Source organism: Hypanus sabinus, chromosome 13 (assembly GCF_030144855.1).
Source record: "Hypanus sabinus isolate sHypSab1 chromosome 13, sHypSab1.hap1, whole genome shotgun sequence".
Taxonomy (NCBI): Eukaryota; Metazoa; Chordata; class Chondrichthyes; order Myliobatiformes; family Dasyatidae; genus Hypanus; species Hypanus sabinus.
The window spans coordinates 67,403,170-67,423,749 of record NC_082718.1 but is presented as its reverse complement, the minus strand read 5'-3'; the positions used below and the strand labels follow the sequence as shown (position 1 = coordinate 67,423,749).

The window sequence follows — 20,580 nt, the reverse complement described above, 5'->3', positions numbered from 1 at the left end:
TGATGTGGTAAAACCAATGCCCTTGAACGGAAAAGCCTACAAAAGTGGATTCAGCCCACTCCATCAAGGGTAAAGCTATCCCCACCACTGAGCACATCTACACAAAGTGCTGTCGCAGGAAAGCAACATCCATCATCGAGGAATTCCAGCCTTTCTTCTCACTGCTCCCATCAGGAAGGAGGTCCGAATTTGTTGTGATTTTCATTAATTGTGTTTCTTTGTATTTACTATGCATACCCACATGAAGATGAATCTTTACTGTGACACATAAACTTTGAACTGCAACACTGTGGCCATCATGGTGGCTTGCCTTGCACAAGGCTGACAGATGTTCCAGGGATTATATGTTTCAAAAGGGACAAGGAGGGAGGTAAAAGGTGAGGATGGCATTATCACAACACAGAAATGGAGGATGTTGTGGAAGGATTATCTACTGAGTCAGTGTGAGTGCAAGGTAAAACAGGAAGGAACACTCATAAGGGGCTATTCCTCCAAAAGCAACAGAAATGCTGAACAGATCAGGAGGCAGATTTTGCAAAGGTGCAAAAATAACAATGTGGTTATCATGGTTGATTTCAACTTCCCTAATACCGATTGGCACATCCTTGACACCAAAAGGTTTAGATAGGGCAGGATTTGTTAGGTGGGTCCAGGAAGGTGCATATGTAGACAAGCTGACTAGAGGAGGAGAGGCCATATGGGCTCTGATACTGGGCAATGTACCTGGTCAGCTGGCAGATCTCAGTGGTTGAGCATCTTGGAGAGAGTAAGCACAATTCCCTAACCTCTATCATGACCTATGACAGGATTAGAATCAGACAGTATGGAAGAATATTTAACTGGGGGAAAGCAATACTATTAGGCTGGAACTTGGGAGCATAAATTTTGAAGTAATGTAATCAGGGAATGTACAATGAAAATATTAAGGAACTCTTGCATGTGGTTCTGGATAGTTCTATCCCATTGAGAAAGGGAAAGAATGGTAGGGTGAAGGAACCATAGCTGACGAGAGATATGGAGCATCTAGTCAAGAGGAAGAAAGAAGCTTAAATTTGAGGAACCATGAATCAGAGAGGGCTCTAGAGAATTACAAGGAGCTGAAGAATGGATTTAGGTGAGGTAGAAGGGGACGTGAGAAAGTCTTGCTGAATAGGGATTAAGGAAAACCCCAAGGCATTCCATGCGAATGACTAGAGTGTGGGTAGGATCAATCAGAGCAAAAAGAAGAAATGTGCCTAGAGGGAGGAAGTAGGGGAGGCTCTTAACGAATACTTTGCTTCAGGATTAAAAGTGTGAGGGATCTTGATGCTCATGAGGACAGCATAAATCAGGCTGATATACTTGAACATGATGACATTGAGGAAGTCAAGTTGTCACTTTTATTGTCATTTTGACCATAACTGCTGGTACAGTACATAGTAAAAATGAGATGTTTTCCAGGACCGTGGTGTTATATGACACAGTACAAAAACTAGACTGAACTACATTAAAAAAAAACAGAGAAAGCTACACTAGACTACAGACCTACACAGGACTACATAAAGTAGACAAAAACAGTGCAGGCAGTACAATAAATAACAGGACAATAGGGCAAGGCGTCAGTCCAGGCTTCGGGTATTGAGGAGTCTGCAGCTTGGGGGAAGAAACTGTTACATAGTCTGGTCGTGACAGTCCGAATGCTTCGGAGCCTTTTCCCAGACGGCAGGAGGGAGAAGAGATTGTATAGGGATAGATGAGTGTCTGGGGCTGAACAGTATGTACCCCCAGTTACTACAGAAGTGAGGGAAGAGATTGCTATGCCTTTGACAATAATCTTTGCATCCTCACTGGCCACAGTAGTACCAAATGATTGGAGGATGGCAAATGTTAATTCCTTTGTTCAAGAAAGGGAGTAGGGAGAACCCTAGGAATTGCAGACCAGTGAATCTTCCATTAGTGATGGGCAAAATATTAAAGAGGATTCTTATTGGCAAGATTTACCAGCATTTGGAGATGCATGGTATGATTAAGGATAGTCAGCATGGCTTTGCAAGGGGTAGGTACAGCCTCAGGAGCCTGATTCAATTCTTTGAGGAAGTGACAAAAAAGGTAATAGATGTAGCGCAGTGAATGTGGTGTATATGAACTTTAGTAAGGCTTTTGATATGGCTTCACATGGTAGGCTCATTCAAAAAGTCAGGAGGCATGGGATCCAGGGAAGCTTAGCTTTGTGTATTCTGCTTGAAGTCGGTGACCAGTGGTATTCCTCTGGGACCCTGCTCTTTCTGACTTTTATCAATAACTTGGATGATGAAGTGAAAGAGTAGGTTAGTAAATTTGCAGATGACATGAAGGTTGATGATTTGGATTGTGGAGAAGGTTACAACTTGAAAAGTCAAATTCAGGACTGTCACAGTGAATGACATGTACATTGTTCTCTGAAAGTGGAGTCACAGGTAGGCAGGCTGACCATCAGTCAGGGCACTGAGTATAGAAGTTGGGAGGTCATGGTGTGGTTCTATAGGACAATTGTGAGGCTGCCCTTGGAGTATTGTGTTTAATTTTGGTCTTCCTGCTACAGGAAAGATGCTATTAAACTGTATAGTGTGTAGAAAAGATGTTCAATAATGTTGCTGGGATTAGACTTACAGGGAGAGGTTGGACTGGCTAGCACTTTAATGGAGCTTAGACTGAGAGGTGATTTTATAGAGGTGTATACAGTCACTAGGGGCATCAATGTGGTGAATGCACTCATTGTTTTTCCAAGGAATGGAGAAATCAAGAACATTTGGGATAGTTTAACGTGAGAGAGAAAATATTTAATAGGAACTTGAGGGTGAATATATGGAATGAGTTGCCAGAGGAAGAGGTTGAGGCAGGAACAATAAAAACCTTTAAAAGATACTGTATGTGGACAGGTTAATGGATGGGAAAGGTTTAGGGGGCAATGGCTAAATGTGTGGAAATGGGACTAGCTGAGACGGGGCATTTTGGTCAGCATGAAGCTAAAGAGCCTGGCTCCTTGCCCAGACTCTGGTGATCAGATCATAACACATAGGATATCGGTATGTACACATTGAGCTGGACAGCCCGGATTCTGGTGATCAGATCAGGTATCTTTACGCATCAAGCTGGACAGCCCAGGCTCTGGTGATCAGATATCTGTACACACATCAAGCTGGACAGCCCAGGCTCTGGTGATCAGATCAGATCAGATATCTGTACACACATCAAGCTGGACAGCCCATTTGAAAAGGGGTTAAACTGATTCTTGAGATCAATGTGATCAATGTGTTTGACAATCATTCTCAAGACTCATCACAGTTGGGTCTCCTTATCCACACCCATTCTTACTATCTCGCCACTGCAGTAGAGTCAGAGGCAGTGAACATGTGCAGACTGACATGTTTTAACATTTAACACAGATTCCAATCAACTTGCTCCTGTGACTACACAGTAAGTGTGCTGATACTAGGACTGAGAAATGATGGCTGTGACCATCAGTGAAGTGCAACACAGTAAGAGCTTGCTGAGAGTCTACCAGCCGTGACAAGATTTCACTGCAGTATCAAAGCACCATAGACCAGTCTTGGTCAGGCGGATTCCTGAGTTGAAGTACTGGGCCTCGGAGTAGACACGAGGAGGACTCATCCATAGTCAGCAGAGCTCAGTAGAATAAGAGGTGATTTCATCAGGATTAACATTCAGAGGATAGGTTTGGCACACAGCTGGCATATGGAGAAACATTACACGCAGGACTGTAGAACTGGGAATTGTCAGAGGGAGAATTGTTTGTTGCTTGGTTTCCACACTGACTGTCTACCCTGTTGGGTGCAGTCTTTCATTGATCCTATTGTGTTCCTTGTATTTAATATAAATGCCCGCAAGAAAATGAACCTCAGGGCTGTGTATGGCGATATACATGAAATCAAATCCTTAGAAAAAGGTGACATAAAATGACAAAATATAGAATCACTGTGGGTAGAGTTAAAGAACTGCAGGGGTAAAAAGACCCTGATGGGATTTATATACAGGCCTCTGAACAGTAACCAGGATGTAGGCTATACATTGGAATGGGAAATAGAAAATGCTTGTCAAAAGGGCAATGTTACAACAGTCATGGGGGATCCAATGTGCAGGTAGATTGGGAAAATCAGGTTGGTGCTGATTTTGGACCCCAAGAGAGTATTTGTAGAATGCCTATGAGATAGCTTTTTAGAACACCTTGTGGTTGGGCCCACGAGGGGATCAGCTATTCTGGTTTGGGTGTTGTGCAATTAAACGGATTTGATACAGGAGCTTAAGGCAAAGCAATCCTTAGGAGACAGTGATCATAATATGATAGAATTCATCCTGCAATTTGAGAGTGAGAAGCTAAAGTAAAATGTTTCGGTATCACAGTGGAATATAGGGAATTAAAGCAGCATTAGAGAGGAGCTGGCCAAAGTTGACTGGAAGGGGAGACTACTAGATCTAAGTGCTAGGTAGAGACATCCCAAAGAGGTAGTGGTATTCTAAAGGCAGGAGTCAAAACCGACATAAAAGCCAAGAGGGCACATAATAGCACATATATTAGTAGGAAGTTAAGAGGATTAGAAAGTTTTTAAAAGCCAAAAGAAGACAACCAAAAAGTCATTAGGAGGGAAAAGATGAAATATCAGAATCAGGTTTATTATCACCGACATGTGTCGTGAAATTTGTTAACGGCAGCAGTTCACTGCAATACATAATATAGAAGAAAAAATAATAACATAGTAATAATAAATAAGTGAATCAATTACAGTATATATATATATATATATATTGAAGAGATTAAAAATCGTGCAAAAACAGAAATAATATATATTTTAAAAGTGAGGTAGTGTTCACGGGTTCAATGTCCATTTAGGAGTTGGATGGCAGAGGGGATGAAACTGTTCCTGAATTGCTGAGTGTGTACCTCCTACCCAATGGTAACAGTGAGAAAAGGGCATGCCCTGGGTGCTGGAGGTCCTTAATAATGGATACTGCTCCTTGAAGATGTCCTGGGTACTTTGTAGGCTAGTACCCAAGATGGAGCTAACTAGATTTACAACCTTCTTTAAGTCCTGTGCGGTAACCCCTCCATACCAGATGATGATGCAGCCTGTCAGAATGCTCTCTACGGTACAACTATAGAAGTTTTTGAGCGTATTTGTTGTCAAATCAAATCTCTTCAAACTCCTAATGATGCCTGTCTTGCCTTCTTTATAACTGCACCGATATGTTGGAACCAGGTTAGGTCCTCAAAAATCTTGATACCCAGGAACTTGAAACTGCTCACTCTCTCCAATTCTGATCCCTCTATGAGGATTGGTATGTGCTCCTGCATCTTACCCTTCCTGAAGTCCACAATCAGCTCTTTCGTCTTACTGACGTTGAGTGCAAGGTTGACACCACTCAACTAGTTGGCATATCTCGTTCCTTCACCATCTGATATTCTACCAACAATGGGTCTATCATCAGCAAATTTACAGATGGTATTTGAGCTATGCCTAGCCACACAGTCATGAGTATAGAGAGAGTAGAGCAGTGGGCTAAGCACACGCCCCTGAGGCATACCAGTGTTGAACGTCAGCAAGGAGAATATATTATCACCAATCCTCACAGACTGTGGTCTTCTGTTTAGGAAGTCGAGGATCCAATTGCAGAAGTAAGTACAGAGGCCCAGTTTCTGTAACTTCTCAATCAGGATTGTGGGAGTGATGGTATTAAATGTTGAGCTATAGTGATGAGCAGCACCCTTACATAGGAGTTTGTGTTGTCCAGGTGGTCTAAAGTCGTCTGAAGAACCATTGAGATTGCGTCTGCTGTTGATCTATTGTAGTGATAGGTAAATTGCAATGGGTCCAGGTCTTTGCTGAGGCAGGAGTTCAGTCTAGTCATGACCAACCTCTTAAAGCATTTCATCACTGTAGATGTGAGTGCTACCAGGTGATAGTCATTAAGGCAGCTCACATTATTCTTCTTTGGCACTGGTATAATTCTTGCCTTTTTGAAGCAAGTGGGAACTTCTGCCTGTAGCAGTGAGAGGTTGAAAATGTCTGAAAATGTGAGAAAACTCCTGCTAGCTGGTTGGCACAGGCTTTCAGAGTCTTACCAGGTACTCCATCGGGACCTTCCACCTTGCAAGGGTTCACTCTCTTTAAAGACAGCCTAACATGAAGTTAAGCTTGCCAAAAATATTGAAGAGGATACCAAAAGTATTTTCAGATATATAAAGAATAGGAGAGGTCAGAGTAGATATTGGACTGCTAGAAAATGATGCGTGAGAGGTAGTAATGGGGGACAAACTTATTAAGTATTTTGCATCAATCTTAACTGTAGAAGACAACATGCTGGAAGTTCGAGAATTTCAGAAGACAGATGTAAAGTGTATGGTCGTGCACTTTGGTAGAAAAAAATTAAAGCATAGACTACTTTCTAAACAGAGAAAATTCAAAAATCTGAAGGGCAAAGAGACTTAGGAGTCCTTGTGTGGGATTCCCTAAAGGGTAACTTGCAAGTCAAGTTGGTGGTGAGAAAGGAAAATGCAATGTTAGGATTCATTTCAAGAGGACTAGGATATAAAAGCAAGGATGTAATGATGAGGCTTTATAAGGAACTGGTGAGACCTCACTTGGAGTATTGTGAGCAGTTTTGCACCCTTTATCTAAGAAAAGATGTGTTGACATTAGAAAGGGTTCAAAGGAGGTTCGCAAAAATAATTCCAGGAATGAAAGGTTTATTATGAGGAGCATTTGATGACTCTGGGCCTGAACTTCTGGAGTTTAGAAGAATGAGGGGGGAATCCCATTGAAACTGATCAAATGTTTGAAAGGCCTAGATAGAGTGGACGTGGAGAGGATGTTTCCTATATCGTGAGAGTCTAGGACCAAAGAGCACAGCCTCAGAACAGATGGATATCCATTGAGAATGGAGAGGGGGAGGAATTTATTTAGCCAGAGGTTGCTGAATCTGGAGGCCAGGTCAAGTTTGAGGTTGATGATAAGTCAGGGCTTGAAAGGTTATGGGGAGAAGGCAGGAGATTGGGCTTGATAGAGAAATGCATCAGTCACAATGAAATGGTGGAGCAGATGCAATGGGCCAAATGGCCTAATTCTGCTGCTATGTTTTATGGTCTCTTATGTATTTTGAATTTTTGGAGATGGATATCTTGTCACTGAATACTGTCAAATCTGAAGTCATAAGCTTTTAGGACAGGAAGAGAATGAGAAGGACATGAAGATGGGGTGGGAAAGGCACAGAGCCAGCACAGGTTGGCATGCTTCTCGGAGTCGTTACCTCATTTCCATCGTTATTTGTTTCAAAGATGCAGCAGTTCAGCATTGCCTCTGTTTCAGGAGATCGTGCCACAAAGCCAATTAACCTCTTGTTATCCTGATGGGTCGCAGACAGGGACACCTCACTGAGAGGGAACTGGAATATGTAATCATGAAATACCAATATTACACATCAGCCTTGGATCATCTAAACAGGTCACAACCGTTGTTTTCTTACATTGCAAAGGCGTAAACCCCAGGCTTTATCAACCATTTTGACTGAACGGATAAAGCTCATTATTACAACAGAATTGTTACTTACACTTATCTTTGTATTCTGAGTGTATGGATCAGTTAACCTGTAAAGAAATAGAAACTGACAGTAAATTGTAATTGATATTCCTTATTGTTTTTCTCTACAATTCAAACTTTTTCACTAAAATTAACATTAAAATTTGCACATAGCACCAAGCTTTTACTTGTTTTCTACCACACATCATTCACTTAGATTAAGAAAACAAGATCAAATGAAAAGTGTTGAATCCAGCATGCATTGTGCACAAGTCCTTTCCAATAACCATGGCAATATTCATAAAAGGAAGTTGCTTGTAATCACTTCACCCAATAATTCATGAATGAACAAATCTGACACAGACATGGACTCTAAAACAATAATTGCACTTTTTGTGGATGTTTGTCAGAAATTCAGTTCATCTGCTGCATTCACTCCAGTGTTATTGGCAGGGCTCAACATTCCGTGGGGAGGGAAGAGTTCAGTGCTGAGGGTAAAACAGTTACAAATGGTGCCACTGTCTGAAGATAAAAGCACAACAACCACCATCTCTGCAGAAGGCTGCTGATCAGCTGCTGGATAGTGAGGCGGGGTTTTTGAAATTCGGATGAACAGTGAGCCTTGCCTTGCAGTATGTCTATCGAAGCCCTGGTTTAAGCAGCTCTGGTCACACACAACATAGGACATTACAGCACATTATATGGCTCATGATGTTGTGCCAACCTTATAACCTATTCTAAGATCCATCTGACCCTTCCCTCCAACATAACTTCATTTTTCTATCATTCGTGAGCCCATCTAAGAGCTTGTTAAATGTTCCATTGTATCTGTCTCTACCACTACGCCTGGCAGTGCATGCCACGTACCCACTACTCTCTGAGTAAAAGAAACTTCACTCTGACATCCTACATTTGCCTCCAATCACCTTTAAGTCTATACACTTACATATTTGCTGTTTCCTCCCAGAGAAAAATACTCTGGCTATCCAGTGGATCGCTGCCCCATATCATTTTGTGCACCTCTGACAAGTTACCTCTCAGCCTCCTTTGCTCAAAAGAGAAAGCTCCAGCTTGCTCAACCAACCCTTGCAAGACATGCCGTTGAGTCCAGGCAACACCCTGGTAAATCTCCACTTCATATTCTCTATAGCTTCCACATCCTCCCTTTAATGAGACAATGAGAGTTTTAGAGAGCTATACCATTATCTCATAGTTCTGGATCTGAATATTGAAGGCAAACCCACCACACTCCTCCTAAACAATGCTATCAATTTGCACGGCAACTATTGAGAAATTTATGACAAGCAAAGAATCCTGCTGTTAACTCTGTATTTCCCCCTTCCAAATCAACCTTTTCACAGTGAATCACTTTACAATTTTGTGGGTTGAACTCAATTGGCCATTTCTCAGCATAGCCCTACATGCTATTCTGTCCCTTTGCAACTAAATTCAACCCTCCACACTATATATCACACTGGAATACAGCACTACTGGGGACAGGTCTGTCTCTGTATAACACTGGGGTGCAGTATTGGTGAAGACAGGTCTGTCACTGTGTCACACTGGGGTGCAGTATCCGTGGGTACAGGTCCGTCACTGTATAACGCTGTGGTACAGTACCAGTGGGGACGGGTCTGTCACTGTGTAACACTGGGGTACAGTACCAGTGGGGACTGGTCTGTCACTGTGTAACACTGGGGTACAGTACTGGTGGGGACAGGTCTGTCACTGTGTAACACTGGGGTACAGTACCAGTGGGGACAGGTTTGTCACTGTGTAAAACTGGGGTACAGTACTGTGTCTGTCACTCTGTAACACGGGTACAGTACTACTGAGGACAGGCCTGTAAATGTATAACACTGGGGTACAGTATGCATATAACCATATAACCATTACAGCATGAAAACAAGCCATCTCAGCCCTTCTAGTCCGTGCGGAATGCTTACTCTCACCTAGCCCCACCGCCCTGCACTCAGTCCATAACCCTCCATTCTTTTCCTGTAAATATACCTGTCCAATTTTACTTTAAATTACAATATTGAATCTGCCTCTACCACTTCTACTGGAAGCTCGTTCCACACAGCTACCACTCTCTGAGTAAAGAAACTCCCCCTTGTGTTACCCCTAAATTTTTGCCCCCTAACTCTCAACTCATGTCCACTTGATTCAATCTCCCCTACTCTCAATGGAAAAAGCCTATCCACATCAACTCTATCCACCTCATAATTTTACATACCTCCATCAAGACCCCCTCAACATTTTACACTCCAAATAAAGACCTAACTTCTTCAACCCAGGTAACGTTCTAGTAAATCTCCTCTGTATTCTCTCTATTTTGTTGACATGCTTCCTATAATTCGGTGACCAGAACTTTACACAATACTCCAAATTTGGCCTCACCAATGCCTTGTACAATTTTAACATTACATCGTAACTCCTATACTTAATGCTCTGATTTATAAAGGCCAGCATACCAAAAGCTTTCTTCACCACCCTATCCACATGAGATTCCACTTTCAGGGAATTATACACCATTATTCCTAGATCACTCTGTTCTACCGCATTCCTCGATGCCCTACCATTTACCATGTATGTCCTATTTGTATTATTCCTACCAAAATGTAGCACCTCACACTTATCAGCATTAAACTCCATCTGCCATCGATTAGCCCACTCTTCTAACCAGCCTAAATCTCTCTGCAAACTTTGAAAACCTACTTCATTATCCACAATGCCACCTACCTTAGTCTCATCTGCATACTTACTAATCCTATTTACCACCCCATCATCCAGATCATTAATGTATATGACAAACAACATTGGACCCAGTACAGATCCCTGAGGTACACCACTAGCCACCGGTCTCCAACCTGACAAACAGTTATCCACCACTACTCTCTGGCATCTCCCATCCAGCCACTGTTGAATCCATTTTACTACTTCAATATTAATACCTAACGATTGAACCTTCCTAACTATAACTAACCTTCCGTGTGGAATCTTGTCAAAGGCCTTACTGAAGTCCATAGAGACAACATCCACTGCTTTACCCTCGTCAACTTTCCTAGTAACCTCTTCAAAAAATTCAGTAAGATTTGTCAAACATGACCTTCCACGCACAAATCCATGTTGACTGTTCCTAATCAGACCCTGTCTGTCCAGGTAATTATATATACCATCTCTAAGAATACTTTCCATTAATTTACCCACCACTGACGTCAAACTTACAAGCCGATAATTGCTAGGTTTTCTCTTAGAACCCTTTTTAAACAACAGAACCACATGAGCAATATGCCAATCCTCCGGCACCATCCTCATTTCTAATGACATTTGAAATATTTCTGTCAGAACCCCTGCAATTTCTACACTAATTTCCCTCAAAGTCCAAGGGAATATCCTGTCAGGACACTGAGATTTATCCACCTTTATATTCCTTAAAAGTGCCAGTACTTCCTCTTCTTTAATCGTCATAGTTTTCATAACTTCCCTACTTGTTTCCCTTACCTTACACAAATTCAATACCCTTCTCCTTAGTGAATACCTAAGAAATTGTTCAATATGTCCCCCATCTCTTTCGGCTCCACACATAGCTGTCCACTCTGATTCTCTAAGGGACCAATTTTATCCCTCACTATCCTTTTGCCATTAATATAACTGTAGAAACCCTTTGGATTTATTTTCACCTTACTTGCCAAAGCAACCTCATATCTTCTTTTTGCTTTTCTAATTTCTTTCTTAAGATTCTTTTTACATTCTTTATATTCCTCGAGCACCTCATTTACTCCATGCTGCCTATATTTATTGTAGATCTCTCTCTTTTTCCAAACCAAGTTTCCAATATCCCTTGAAAACCATGGCTCTCTCAAACTTTTAATCTTTCCTTTCAACCTAACAGGAACATAAAGATTCTGTACCCTCAAAATTTCACCTTTAAATGACCTCCATTTCCCTGTTACATCCTTCTCAAAAAACAAATTGTCCCAATCCACTCCTTCTAAGTCATTTTGCATCTCCACAAAATTAGCCTTTCTCCAATCAAAAATCTCAACCCTGGGTGCAGTCCTATCCTTCTCCATAATTATATTGAAACTAATGGCATTGTGATCACTGGACCCGAAGTGCTCCCCAACACATATCTCTGTCACCTGACCTATCTCATTCCCTTACAGGAGATCCAACACTGCCCCTTCTCTAGTTGGCACCTCTATATATTGCTGCAAAAAACTATCCTGAACACATTTTACAAACTCCAAACTATCCAACCTTTTTACAGAATGGGCTTCCCAGTCTATGTGTGGAAAATTAAAATCTCCCAAAATCACAACCTTGTGCTTACTACAAATATCTGCTACCTCCTTACAAATTTGCTCCTCCAATTCTCGCTCCCCATAAGTGTTAGTACACCTTTCCTATTCCTCAATTCCACCCAAATAGCCTCCCTAAACGAGCCCTCTAATCTATCCTGCCAAAGCACCGCTGTAGTATTTTCTCCGACAAGCAACGTGGTCCCCTTAGAGCCAGACATAGGTGAAACTATCACACAAGCAGTTCTGCAGACAGCAACACACACAAAATGCTGGTAGAACACAGCAGGCCAGGCTGCATCTATAGGGAGAAGCGCTGTCGACGTTTTGGGCCAAGACCCTTCGTCAGGACTAACCAAAAGGAAAGATAGTAAAGTAGTGGGGGAGGGGGAAATGTGAAATGATAGGAGAAGACCGGAGGGGGTGGGATGAAGCTAAGAGCTGGAAAGGTGATTGGCGAAAGTGATACAGAGCCAGAGAAGGGAAAGGATCATGGGACAGGAGGCCTCAGGAGAAAGAAAGGTGGGGGAGCACCAGAGGGAGATGGAGAACAGGCAAACAACTAAATATGTCAGGGATGGGGTAAGAAGTGGAGGAGGGGCATAAACGGAAGTTAGAGAAGTCAATGTTCATGCCAACAGGTTGGAGGCTACACAGGTGTTGTTCCTCCAACCTGAGTTTGGATTCATTTTTATAAGGTGTTGTTCCTCCAACCTCCTCCCACCTCTCCCCCAAACATTCTCTTTTCTTCCCCTTTCTTCCCCATCCCATCGGGTAGAAGATTAAAAAAATACTGAAGGCACATGCAACCAGGTTCAACAACTGCTTCCATCACACTGTTACAAGACAGTTGAAGGGTCCCTATTACAATATGATGGACTCACAACCTCACTAGCTACCTAATTAAGACCTTGCACCTTACTGTCTGCCTACATTGAACTTTCTCAGTAAATGCAACACATCATTCTGCATTTTGTCATTGCTCTCATTTGCACAACCATGATGTACTGTTGCAAAAAATCTTTATGAATGGCACGTGAAACCCAGATTTTCACTGCACCTCGGTCTATGTGACAATAATAAACCATCTTACCATTTTTCTCACCACATTCCAAGCCCTACACTCCTCAGCCTGGAAACTCCTCCCTCATCCAGCCTGCTGAGCTCCTTAATTTATTTTCTGAGTTTCTGTGAGCTCTTTTCTCTTTCCTCTGAATTGCAGAGACCACAGTCAAACCTAACTTGCCCTTTCCTCACTCAGCAAACCCACCATCCCAGGACCAGACTGGCGAATCTACTACTACTATTTTCAAAAGGTGAGGGATTCTTTTTTTAAGATTATGCCAAGCTGTAGTCAGTGTTGAGATTGTGGTTTTTAAGTTCAGCTGTTTTTTAAGCTCTACGGAAGGGTTTAGGGGACAGAGAGTAGAGTTTAGGGAAGTTAGAGATCAGATTAAGTGTATATAGGCAGTCTCCAAGTTACAAACATCTGACTTACGAACAAATTGTACTTACAAACCGGGGAAGGAGAACGCCGTCCATCATTTTAAGTTGGATCACAACGCCATCCGCCATTTTAAGTCGTTGCCATTGACACTGTGTTGAGTGTGTAACTTTGTATATGGCTTGAATTTTTCTTAGCAAGATTCACCCTGGAACCCCCCCACCCCCTTCTTTTCCAGTCAGCACTTGTCCCATTTAACCTGTGTCAGTGTGGTGGACTTTAGGACCCAGTGGAGCTCGGGACCTGCCGCCCGCAGTGTTTCTGTTCCGTTGACAGAAAACAATCACGATTGAAAATAAAGTGGAAATAATAAAGCCATCAGAAAGAAGTGAAACACCATCAGTCATTGGAGAAGCGTTAAGGTACAAGTCGGTCAACGATCAGAACAATTTTAAAGGATAAAGTGAGAAAGGACCTGCCCCGATGAAAGCTACGATTATTACTAAGCAATGCGGTGGTTTAATTATTGAAATACATACGATTCTTAAGTGTTTTATATGCATAGAAAGGTAAAATATATACTATATACTAAAACAAACATTTGATTAAATGACACTAAATAATACCAGATGCACCTGTTCCAACTTACGTACAAATCCAACTTAAAGACGGATTCAGGAATGGAACTCGTTCGTAACCCAGGACTGCCTGTATTTCGATCAGATTAAGCATATATTTCAATCTACATGTGACAAATAAAGCTGAATTGGATGGGAAGGTCCCTCTCTCTCCCCCCCCCCCTCAGAAAATACCCATTGTCTGTCTCCTCAACGCAAGTCTAAAATCTGGGTAAATCACGATCCCCAAACATCCCAATGATTACTCCCGATATATTTGGCAGTGCTCACAGGCAGGCGTGGGGGGGTTAGGGGGGACTCTTGTGGAATTTTCTATGGAATGACTACATGTGCAAACTATCTAAAATTACAAGCAACTGTGTGCTGGTGCTCTGGTTGTTTGCTAAACCAATATCAATTGCAAGGTATTAAATCTACTCAATATCTCCAGGATACACTCTGATGGGATTGGTTGCGATGGCTGCCATGGACTGGATGAGCCAAAGGGCCAGTTTCCATGCTGTGGATTCTATCATTTTGATCAAGTATGGAACAAAACACCAGCAGCAAGATGGGTACCTGAACTAATCAGTTCATTATGTCTGTCCCCAGTGAGTATTTCCTTAACAGTTCATATGCTGCTGATATCTAAGTATTAAAAATTAAGGCATCTTTTATTTTAACCTTAATCATCTATAGAAGCAAAATCAACTCCAGACATTATGATACACAGTGCATAGGCGTATGATAAAACTAAAAAAAAAGTTAGCAAATGCTCTTCAATTCCTGGCCAGGGAGAAAGTCAGTAATTAAAAGCCAAACATCTGACCTGCCAAATGCACACTTGCCTCAGCATCCTGGAGTTGACTACCATTTGAAATTCAGTCATACGGAAGATGTTGTGAATTGCCCGAGCAGCCAGAACCTGTCTCATCGTTTCATAGATCACTTCACTGTCCTGGTCTGTTGTTATTTCTATGGAGCCCAGAAACCTCACAGTAAACACTTGCTGCAGGAGTAAATCTGTGGAAAGAGTAGAAAGAGTCAAGTTCCATAATCCAGCTCCCAAAGTTGGAAATACTGGACAGTCTCAGTGGAGAGAAGTGTTTCAGATCTGTGACCTTTCACCAATTCTAACCTAATGTGTCAGAGGATATTCACCATATTTTGCTCTCAGGATTATATTTTATTTACCATTTAGATTTCAAGTATCTACAGTGGAGTAAATTCTGACGGTTTACTGTCAGGCTTACCAGTCTTCCGAAACTTCCCAGGTACATAGGGATCCCAGTTCCTGGGTTCTGAAATTAAGCTCAACCTGGAATTTATTATACTATCCAAAAAGAACTAATTGAAAACTGGTAGAATTTACATGAATAATACCCAACAGTCTAGAAAATCTGCCTATCCAGCACCAACATCCTGAACGTGTAATGAACAGAGTTTAACTGTAATTTGCCTTTCTGCGATTTCAGACCTGTGATAGAAGTGGTACTGTGTAATGCAATAGTGAGAACACGTTGCCATTTTCGGAACAAACATACCACTCCACCAACTCCGCCTGTGTGTGGAAATCAAAGCAATGCAGCTTCCAGAATCCTGAAATTGAAGCAGAACCTGCTGGAAGCACTCCACAGGTCAGATAGCATCTGAGGGACGCTGAACTGTCTGTTGTACATTCTGTTGTTAAGGAACACACATTAAATGGACTGAAAAGAGTAACTGATAGATTAAGAAGAATGTATAAAGGTGGAAAATACATCTTGATTTTAACTTCAACTTAAAATTAGAACCTTTGCCTGTTCCTGTGCTTGTGAAATGGATTGGACTAGGTTAAGCTGATGTTGTAGCATAAAGGTTCAATATGGATCTTGGGGCTAATTGATGTTGCTCAATTGACTGGTGTGCTGTCTTTACGACAGTTATTTAGTTTATAATATTTTCGCTTAGTAATTCATTCAATAGTATTTTCTAGTTAGAATTAGGAGTGTTTAAAGTATATTCATTGCATGTAAAATATATCGGCATGCGATGACGTCACATCCGGTTTCGCCGCGTCTTGTGGGAAAACACCGGTTTGAAATTAGCGCGAGGGTGGGGGCTTTCCACGAGGCTCACCGGAGCAGAAGTTGTTTGCAGGCATGAGAAATCACAGTGAGAGCAACGCTGTAAGTTAATAGATAATCGATATATTGAACTAAGATGTTAATGCCGATCCTGTTAGAAGTAACGACGGTAGATAATGTTTATGCTTTCGTTAGTTAAAGAGTCGCGGATAGTTTGCATGGAAGTGTATTTAAAGTAGTCAATGGAGCAGTAACTCTCCCTGTATACTGCACCTTAGTGTAATGTAGTTATAGTCACCTTTGCAAGTATTTACACTTGAAATGTGATATTAAGGAAGGAACAAATACTGTATCAATCTTGTATTGTTTTATCAACAGTTTTCACCATATGTTAATGTGAAGAGTGAACAGTAAATGGTTAATCTTACTGCGATCTGGTTCTTATTAACTGGTTTATCTCGACGTTAAATTCGGCGTTCGTTACACCCGAAGGAGAAGGTTACAGTGAAAAAGCGGCATTATCAGGTGTTTCAAGTGCTGCAATGTCAGCTCGATCCGGGATCAAGTCGATGGCGCCCAGCGACAAGGGCAGTAAACCGACATCAAGTAAGTCCACGCAGGCAAGAGCCAAGGCAGAAGCCGCCAAGGTGCGACTGCATTACGCCAAACAAGAAGCAGTTTTGAAAATGAAACTGGCCACCAGAGAAGCCGAAATCCAGAAAGAAAGGGCCGCCAGAGAAGCCGAAAGGGCCGCCAGACAAAGAGAAGAGGCCGCCAGAGAAGCCGAAACCCAGTTGGAAATGGCAAAAATATCGACAGAGTTGCAAGTGCTGCAGCTAGAAAGAGAAGAAGAAGCTGCCATGGTGGAAGCAAAGTACATAGAAGAAGCTGAAGGGTCGCGTGATCTGACCGAAGCAAGATCTACTTTAGAAAGGACCAGACTGGAACGCACAAGCGACTATATACAATCTCAAATAGACAGGCAGGCTCATCTCCCCTCTCCATACGTATTCGATAACTTCCCCAGCTACGAGGAACCTCAGAAAGTCACGATTGCATCACATCCATACGAGGAAGGAAATTTACCCTCACGGCTCCGTGATGAAGTCAAGAATGAAAGAACCGACAACGCTCCTTCACCCCCACAACAGGACGGCGGGGAGGGAGAGGTTCACTCCAGGACAACAATTGTCAGCTCGAACTGTACAGAAGTTTGCGGTCAAACTCAGTCAAGCCGTTCTTGTTCCGAGATTTGCCTCACCGAGGTGTACCCTAAAGAAGCACAACAAGACATTACCAAGCGTAAAGCAACCGACGAGACGCTAGGTCAGTCAGTTTTTGTTCAAACCGAGCACGGAAACAAACTTGCACAATCAGCTCAAGATACCATTTCTTTAAAACCCAAAGACACCAAGGTCTTCAGAGATGAAGCAAATAATGGGGTTGCCCCATTGCCTATCAGAGAACCATGCCAGCGCTCACCAGATAACAAAGAGCAGGCAGTCAAACGGTTCACGTCCTTACGGAAAACCCGGAAAAGGAAACCTGAAATGCAGCAACGCACCCGATTGGCCCACGAGGTACTGTGCACCCTAATGGCAGAGGTCACAGCCATTATAAACGCACAATCATTCCTACCTGTGTCTTCTGACCCAGAAAACCCCTTTATACTTTCGCCATCAACGCTCCTTACGCAGAAGGCAGGAGCACCTCCTCCACCAGGAGACTTCTCAGACAAGGATTTGTACACAAAGCAATGGAGACAAGTCCAGGCTCTGGCAAATCAGTTCTGGTCCCGCTGGAGACAGAAATATCTACCCTCGTTGCAACAGAGACGAAAGTGGACAGAACCCCGCAGGAATCTTCAAGTTGGAGACTTAGTCCTGCTCAGGGACAAGCAAGTCGCTCGCAACAGCTGGCCAATGGCCAGAATCACTGCTACATTCCCTATCGAGGATGGACATGTCAGGAAGATCGAATTGAAGACTACCGACCAAGGCGATGTGAAAATTTACCAAGGGCCAGTTACAGAAGTTATTCTACTTCTACCCAATGACTGATTAAGAGACTAAGTTTTGTACTCTGCTCATTGTGACCTTACGAAGGTCAAGCGGGGAGTGTGCTGTCTTTACGACAGTTATTTAGTTTATAATATTTTCGCTTAGTATTCATTCAATAGTATTTTCTAGTTAGAATTAGGAGTGTTTAAAGTATATTCATTGCATGTAAAATATATCGGCATGCGATGACGTCACATCCGGTTTCGCCGCGTCTTGTGGGAAAACACCGGTTTGAAATTAGCGCGAGGGTGGGGGCTTTCCACGAGGCTCACCGGAGCAGAAGTTGTTTGCAGGCATGAGAAATCACAGTGAGAGCAACGCTGTAAGTTAATAGATAATCGATATATTGAACTAAGATGTTAATGCCGATCCTGTTAGAAGTAACGACGGTAGATAATGTTTATGCTTTCGTTAGTTAAAGAGTCGCGGATAGTTTGCATGGAAGTGTATTTAAAGTAGTCAATGGAGCAGGTAAACTCTCCCTGTATACTGCACCTTAGTGTAATGTAGTTATAGTCACCTTTGCAAGTATTTACACTTGAAATGTGATATTAAGGAAGGAACAAATACTGTATCAATCTTGTATTGTTTTATCAACAGTTTTCACCATATGTTAATGTGAAGAGTGAACAGTAAATGGTTAATCTTACTGCGATCTGGTTCTTATTAACTGGTTTATCTCGACGTTAAATTCGGCGTTCGTTACACCCGAAGGAGAACGTTACAACTGGACTGTACCAGGAAGAGTTCTGCTTAAGTCTGATATGCCCTTGTCCTTTCAACTAGAAACAAAAGACATAGGAAGTAATCAGCATGTCAGGGAGCATCTGGGGAAAGGGCCAATTCCAAAACCTCAGGTCTGCCCAGGGTGTAGAATGTAGAACACTACAGTACAGTCCATGTCTTTCGGAGAAGGGAGACTACAACCTCAGAGTAGACGGGGGGACATTGTGAAAAAGCTTGGTTTTTGTGATGTTCACTTTTCATATCTCAAACAGAATGTGTGGGAGGGCTGACTTCATAAATGCAGCCTACGCAAAATCCTCAATTATCAGCACTCAACTGCCACCTTTAGAACAGTTATTTTCCCTTGCAAGCACCAATAAGCCATTCATTCTTACCTTCTGGAGCAGTATCTATGTCAGGGTCTGATTTTCCCAATGGGCCTGTGCCTCTGAAAGACATTTAACCAGTTAAAGACGACGGACACTCTTCCTTAGATGAAGAAGCTCTCTGAATTGTTTGTTCCGGTTTCACATACCTGCTGGCAGGCTGATTTTCTTCACTTGGTGGACACAGGTCAAATCGAATCGGTGTTCCAGGAATGATGAGTGGCTCTGCTGATTCTGGCAGGTCTGTCAAAACTTTCTCATTACCGGCAGCTTCAGCACCTTCATTCTCAACTCTGTAACCCAAGGAAAACAATAAACTGGTATATCACAGAGATCACTTCTGCAGGGGAAATAACTCCAGAGATTCTTCTTGTCCTCGATCACATAAGGCAGTGGTTGCAGGAGGCTGCAGGTGGAACACTGATATCACTAGGACAGGATGGCGAGGACCTGATCTTAATATTTAAAAACTCCATCCTACATCCAATGTCATGTCAGCTGAATAGGACCAGCCTCTGACCAGTCACCTTTCGAAGTTTCGTAGTTATTTTATTTAAAGATGCAGCACAGTAACAGGCCCAGTGACCCACACTGCCCAACCACACACAAGTGACCAGTTAACCCTGCACAAACCTGCAGATGCTGGAAATTCAAACAACACACACACACAAAATGCTGGAGGAATTCAGCAGGCCAGGTAGCATCTGCGGAAAAAAAAGAGTACAGTCGATATTTCAAACTGAAACCCTTTGGCAAGACTGGAGAAAAAAAGCTGAGGAGTAGATTTAAAAGGTGGGGGCAGGGGACAGAGAAACACCAGGAGATGGTGAAACTTGGAGAGGGAGGGATGAAGTAAAGAGCTCGAAAGTTGATTGGTGAAAGAGATACAGGGCTGGAAGGGGGAATCTGATAAGAGAGAACAGAAAGCCATGGAAGAAAGAAAAGTGGGGAGGAGCACCAGAGGAAGCAATTGGCAGGCAAGGAGATAAGGTGAGAGAGGTAAAAGGAGATGGGGTATGGTGGGGGGGGGGGGAGGGGAGTTCATAACCAGAAGTTCAAGAAATCGATGAATCCTGTATCTTTGGAATGAGAGAGGAAACCAGAACATCTGGAGGAAACCCACACGGTTACAGGGCGAACAGTGAGGGAAGTGAAGTCGGGTTGCTGGTGCTGTAATAGTATTACACTGACTGATATATTACTGTGCTGCCCCAACTCCGTCCCTCCCAAACAACACTCATTCTCCTCTCACTGTAATTCCTCATCCAGCAGTACCCACACCACTTCAAGCACAACCCTCTCCCCACCACTAGCCTGATTAACTACACTTGCTATCTGATCACCCAATAAGTGACACGGAAGAGCTAACCAACAAAATAAAATTGCTTCGATGGATCTAACAACTGTAGCCAGTGCAGGAACTGGAG

At 42.6% G+C, this 20,580-nt stretch overlaps 2 protein-coding genes across 4 annotated transcripts in view; one reads left to right on the top strand and one right to left on the bottom strand.

Annotated features, from left to right (window-relative positions):
• appl2 (adaptor protein, phosphotyrosine interaction, PH domain and leucine zipper containing 2) overlaps positions 1-20,580 on the bottom strand; it is a 118,433-nt gene that overhangs the window by 6,361 nt on the left and 91,492 nt on the right. For both annotated transcript variants that reach the window (XM_059987844.1, XM_059987845.1), the window contains 5 exons: positions 19,303-19,446; positions 19,163-19,215; positions 14,764-14,938; positions 7,582-7,618; positions 7,282-7,416 (listed from right to left, as the gene is read on the bottom strand). In XM_059987844.1, coding sequence (XP_059843827.1) covers positions 7,282-7,416; positions 7,582-7,618; positions 14,764-14,938; positions 19,163-19,215; positions 19,303-19,446 — 544 coding nt within the window. The remainder of the gene's footprint in view (positions 1-7,281; positions 7,417-7,581; positions 7,619-14,763; positions 14,939-19,162; positions 19,216-19,302; positions 19,447-20,580) is intronic.
• LOC132403962 (uncharacterized) lies at positions 7,453-19,156 on the top strand. 2 transcript variants are annotated; one of them, XM_059987848.1, is made up of 5 exons: positions 7,453-7,475; positions 13,116-13,170; positions 13,537-14,526; positions 15,391-15,552; positions 16,360-19,156. In XM_059987848.1, exon 5 carries the CDS (start codon positions 16,524-16,526, stop codon positions 18,039-18,041), a length of 1,518 nt encoding a protein of 505 aa, XP_059843831.1. In that variant the 5' UTR covers positions 7,453-7,475; positions 13,116-13,170; positions 13,537-14,526; positions 15,391-15,552; positions 16,360-16,523; the 3' UTR covers positions 18,042-19,156. The 2 variants fall into 2 exon arrangements, with proteins under 2 accessions (XP_059843831.1, XP_059843830.1); XM_059987847.1 differs by lacking the exon at positions 7,453-7,475 and having other exon boundaries at positions 9,787-13,720; positions 14,367-14,526; positions 16,360-18,563.

Bases quoted from the DNA above. Each gene is read 5' to 3' on its own strand.
- LOC132403962 (XM_059987848.1), top strand. From the start codon at position 16,524: ATGTCAGCTCGATCCGGGATCAAGTCGATGGCGCCCAGCGACAAGGGC.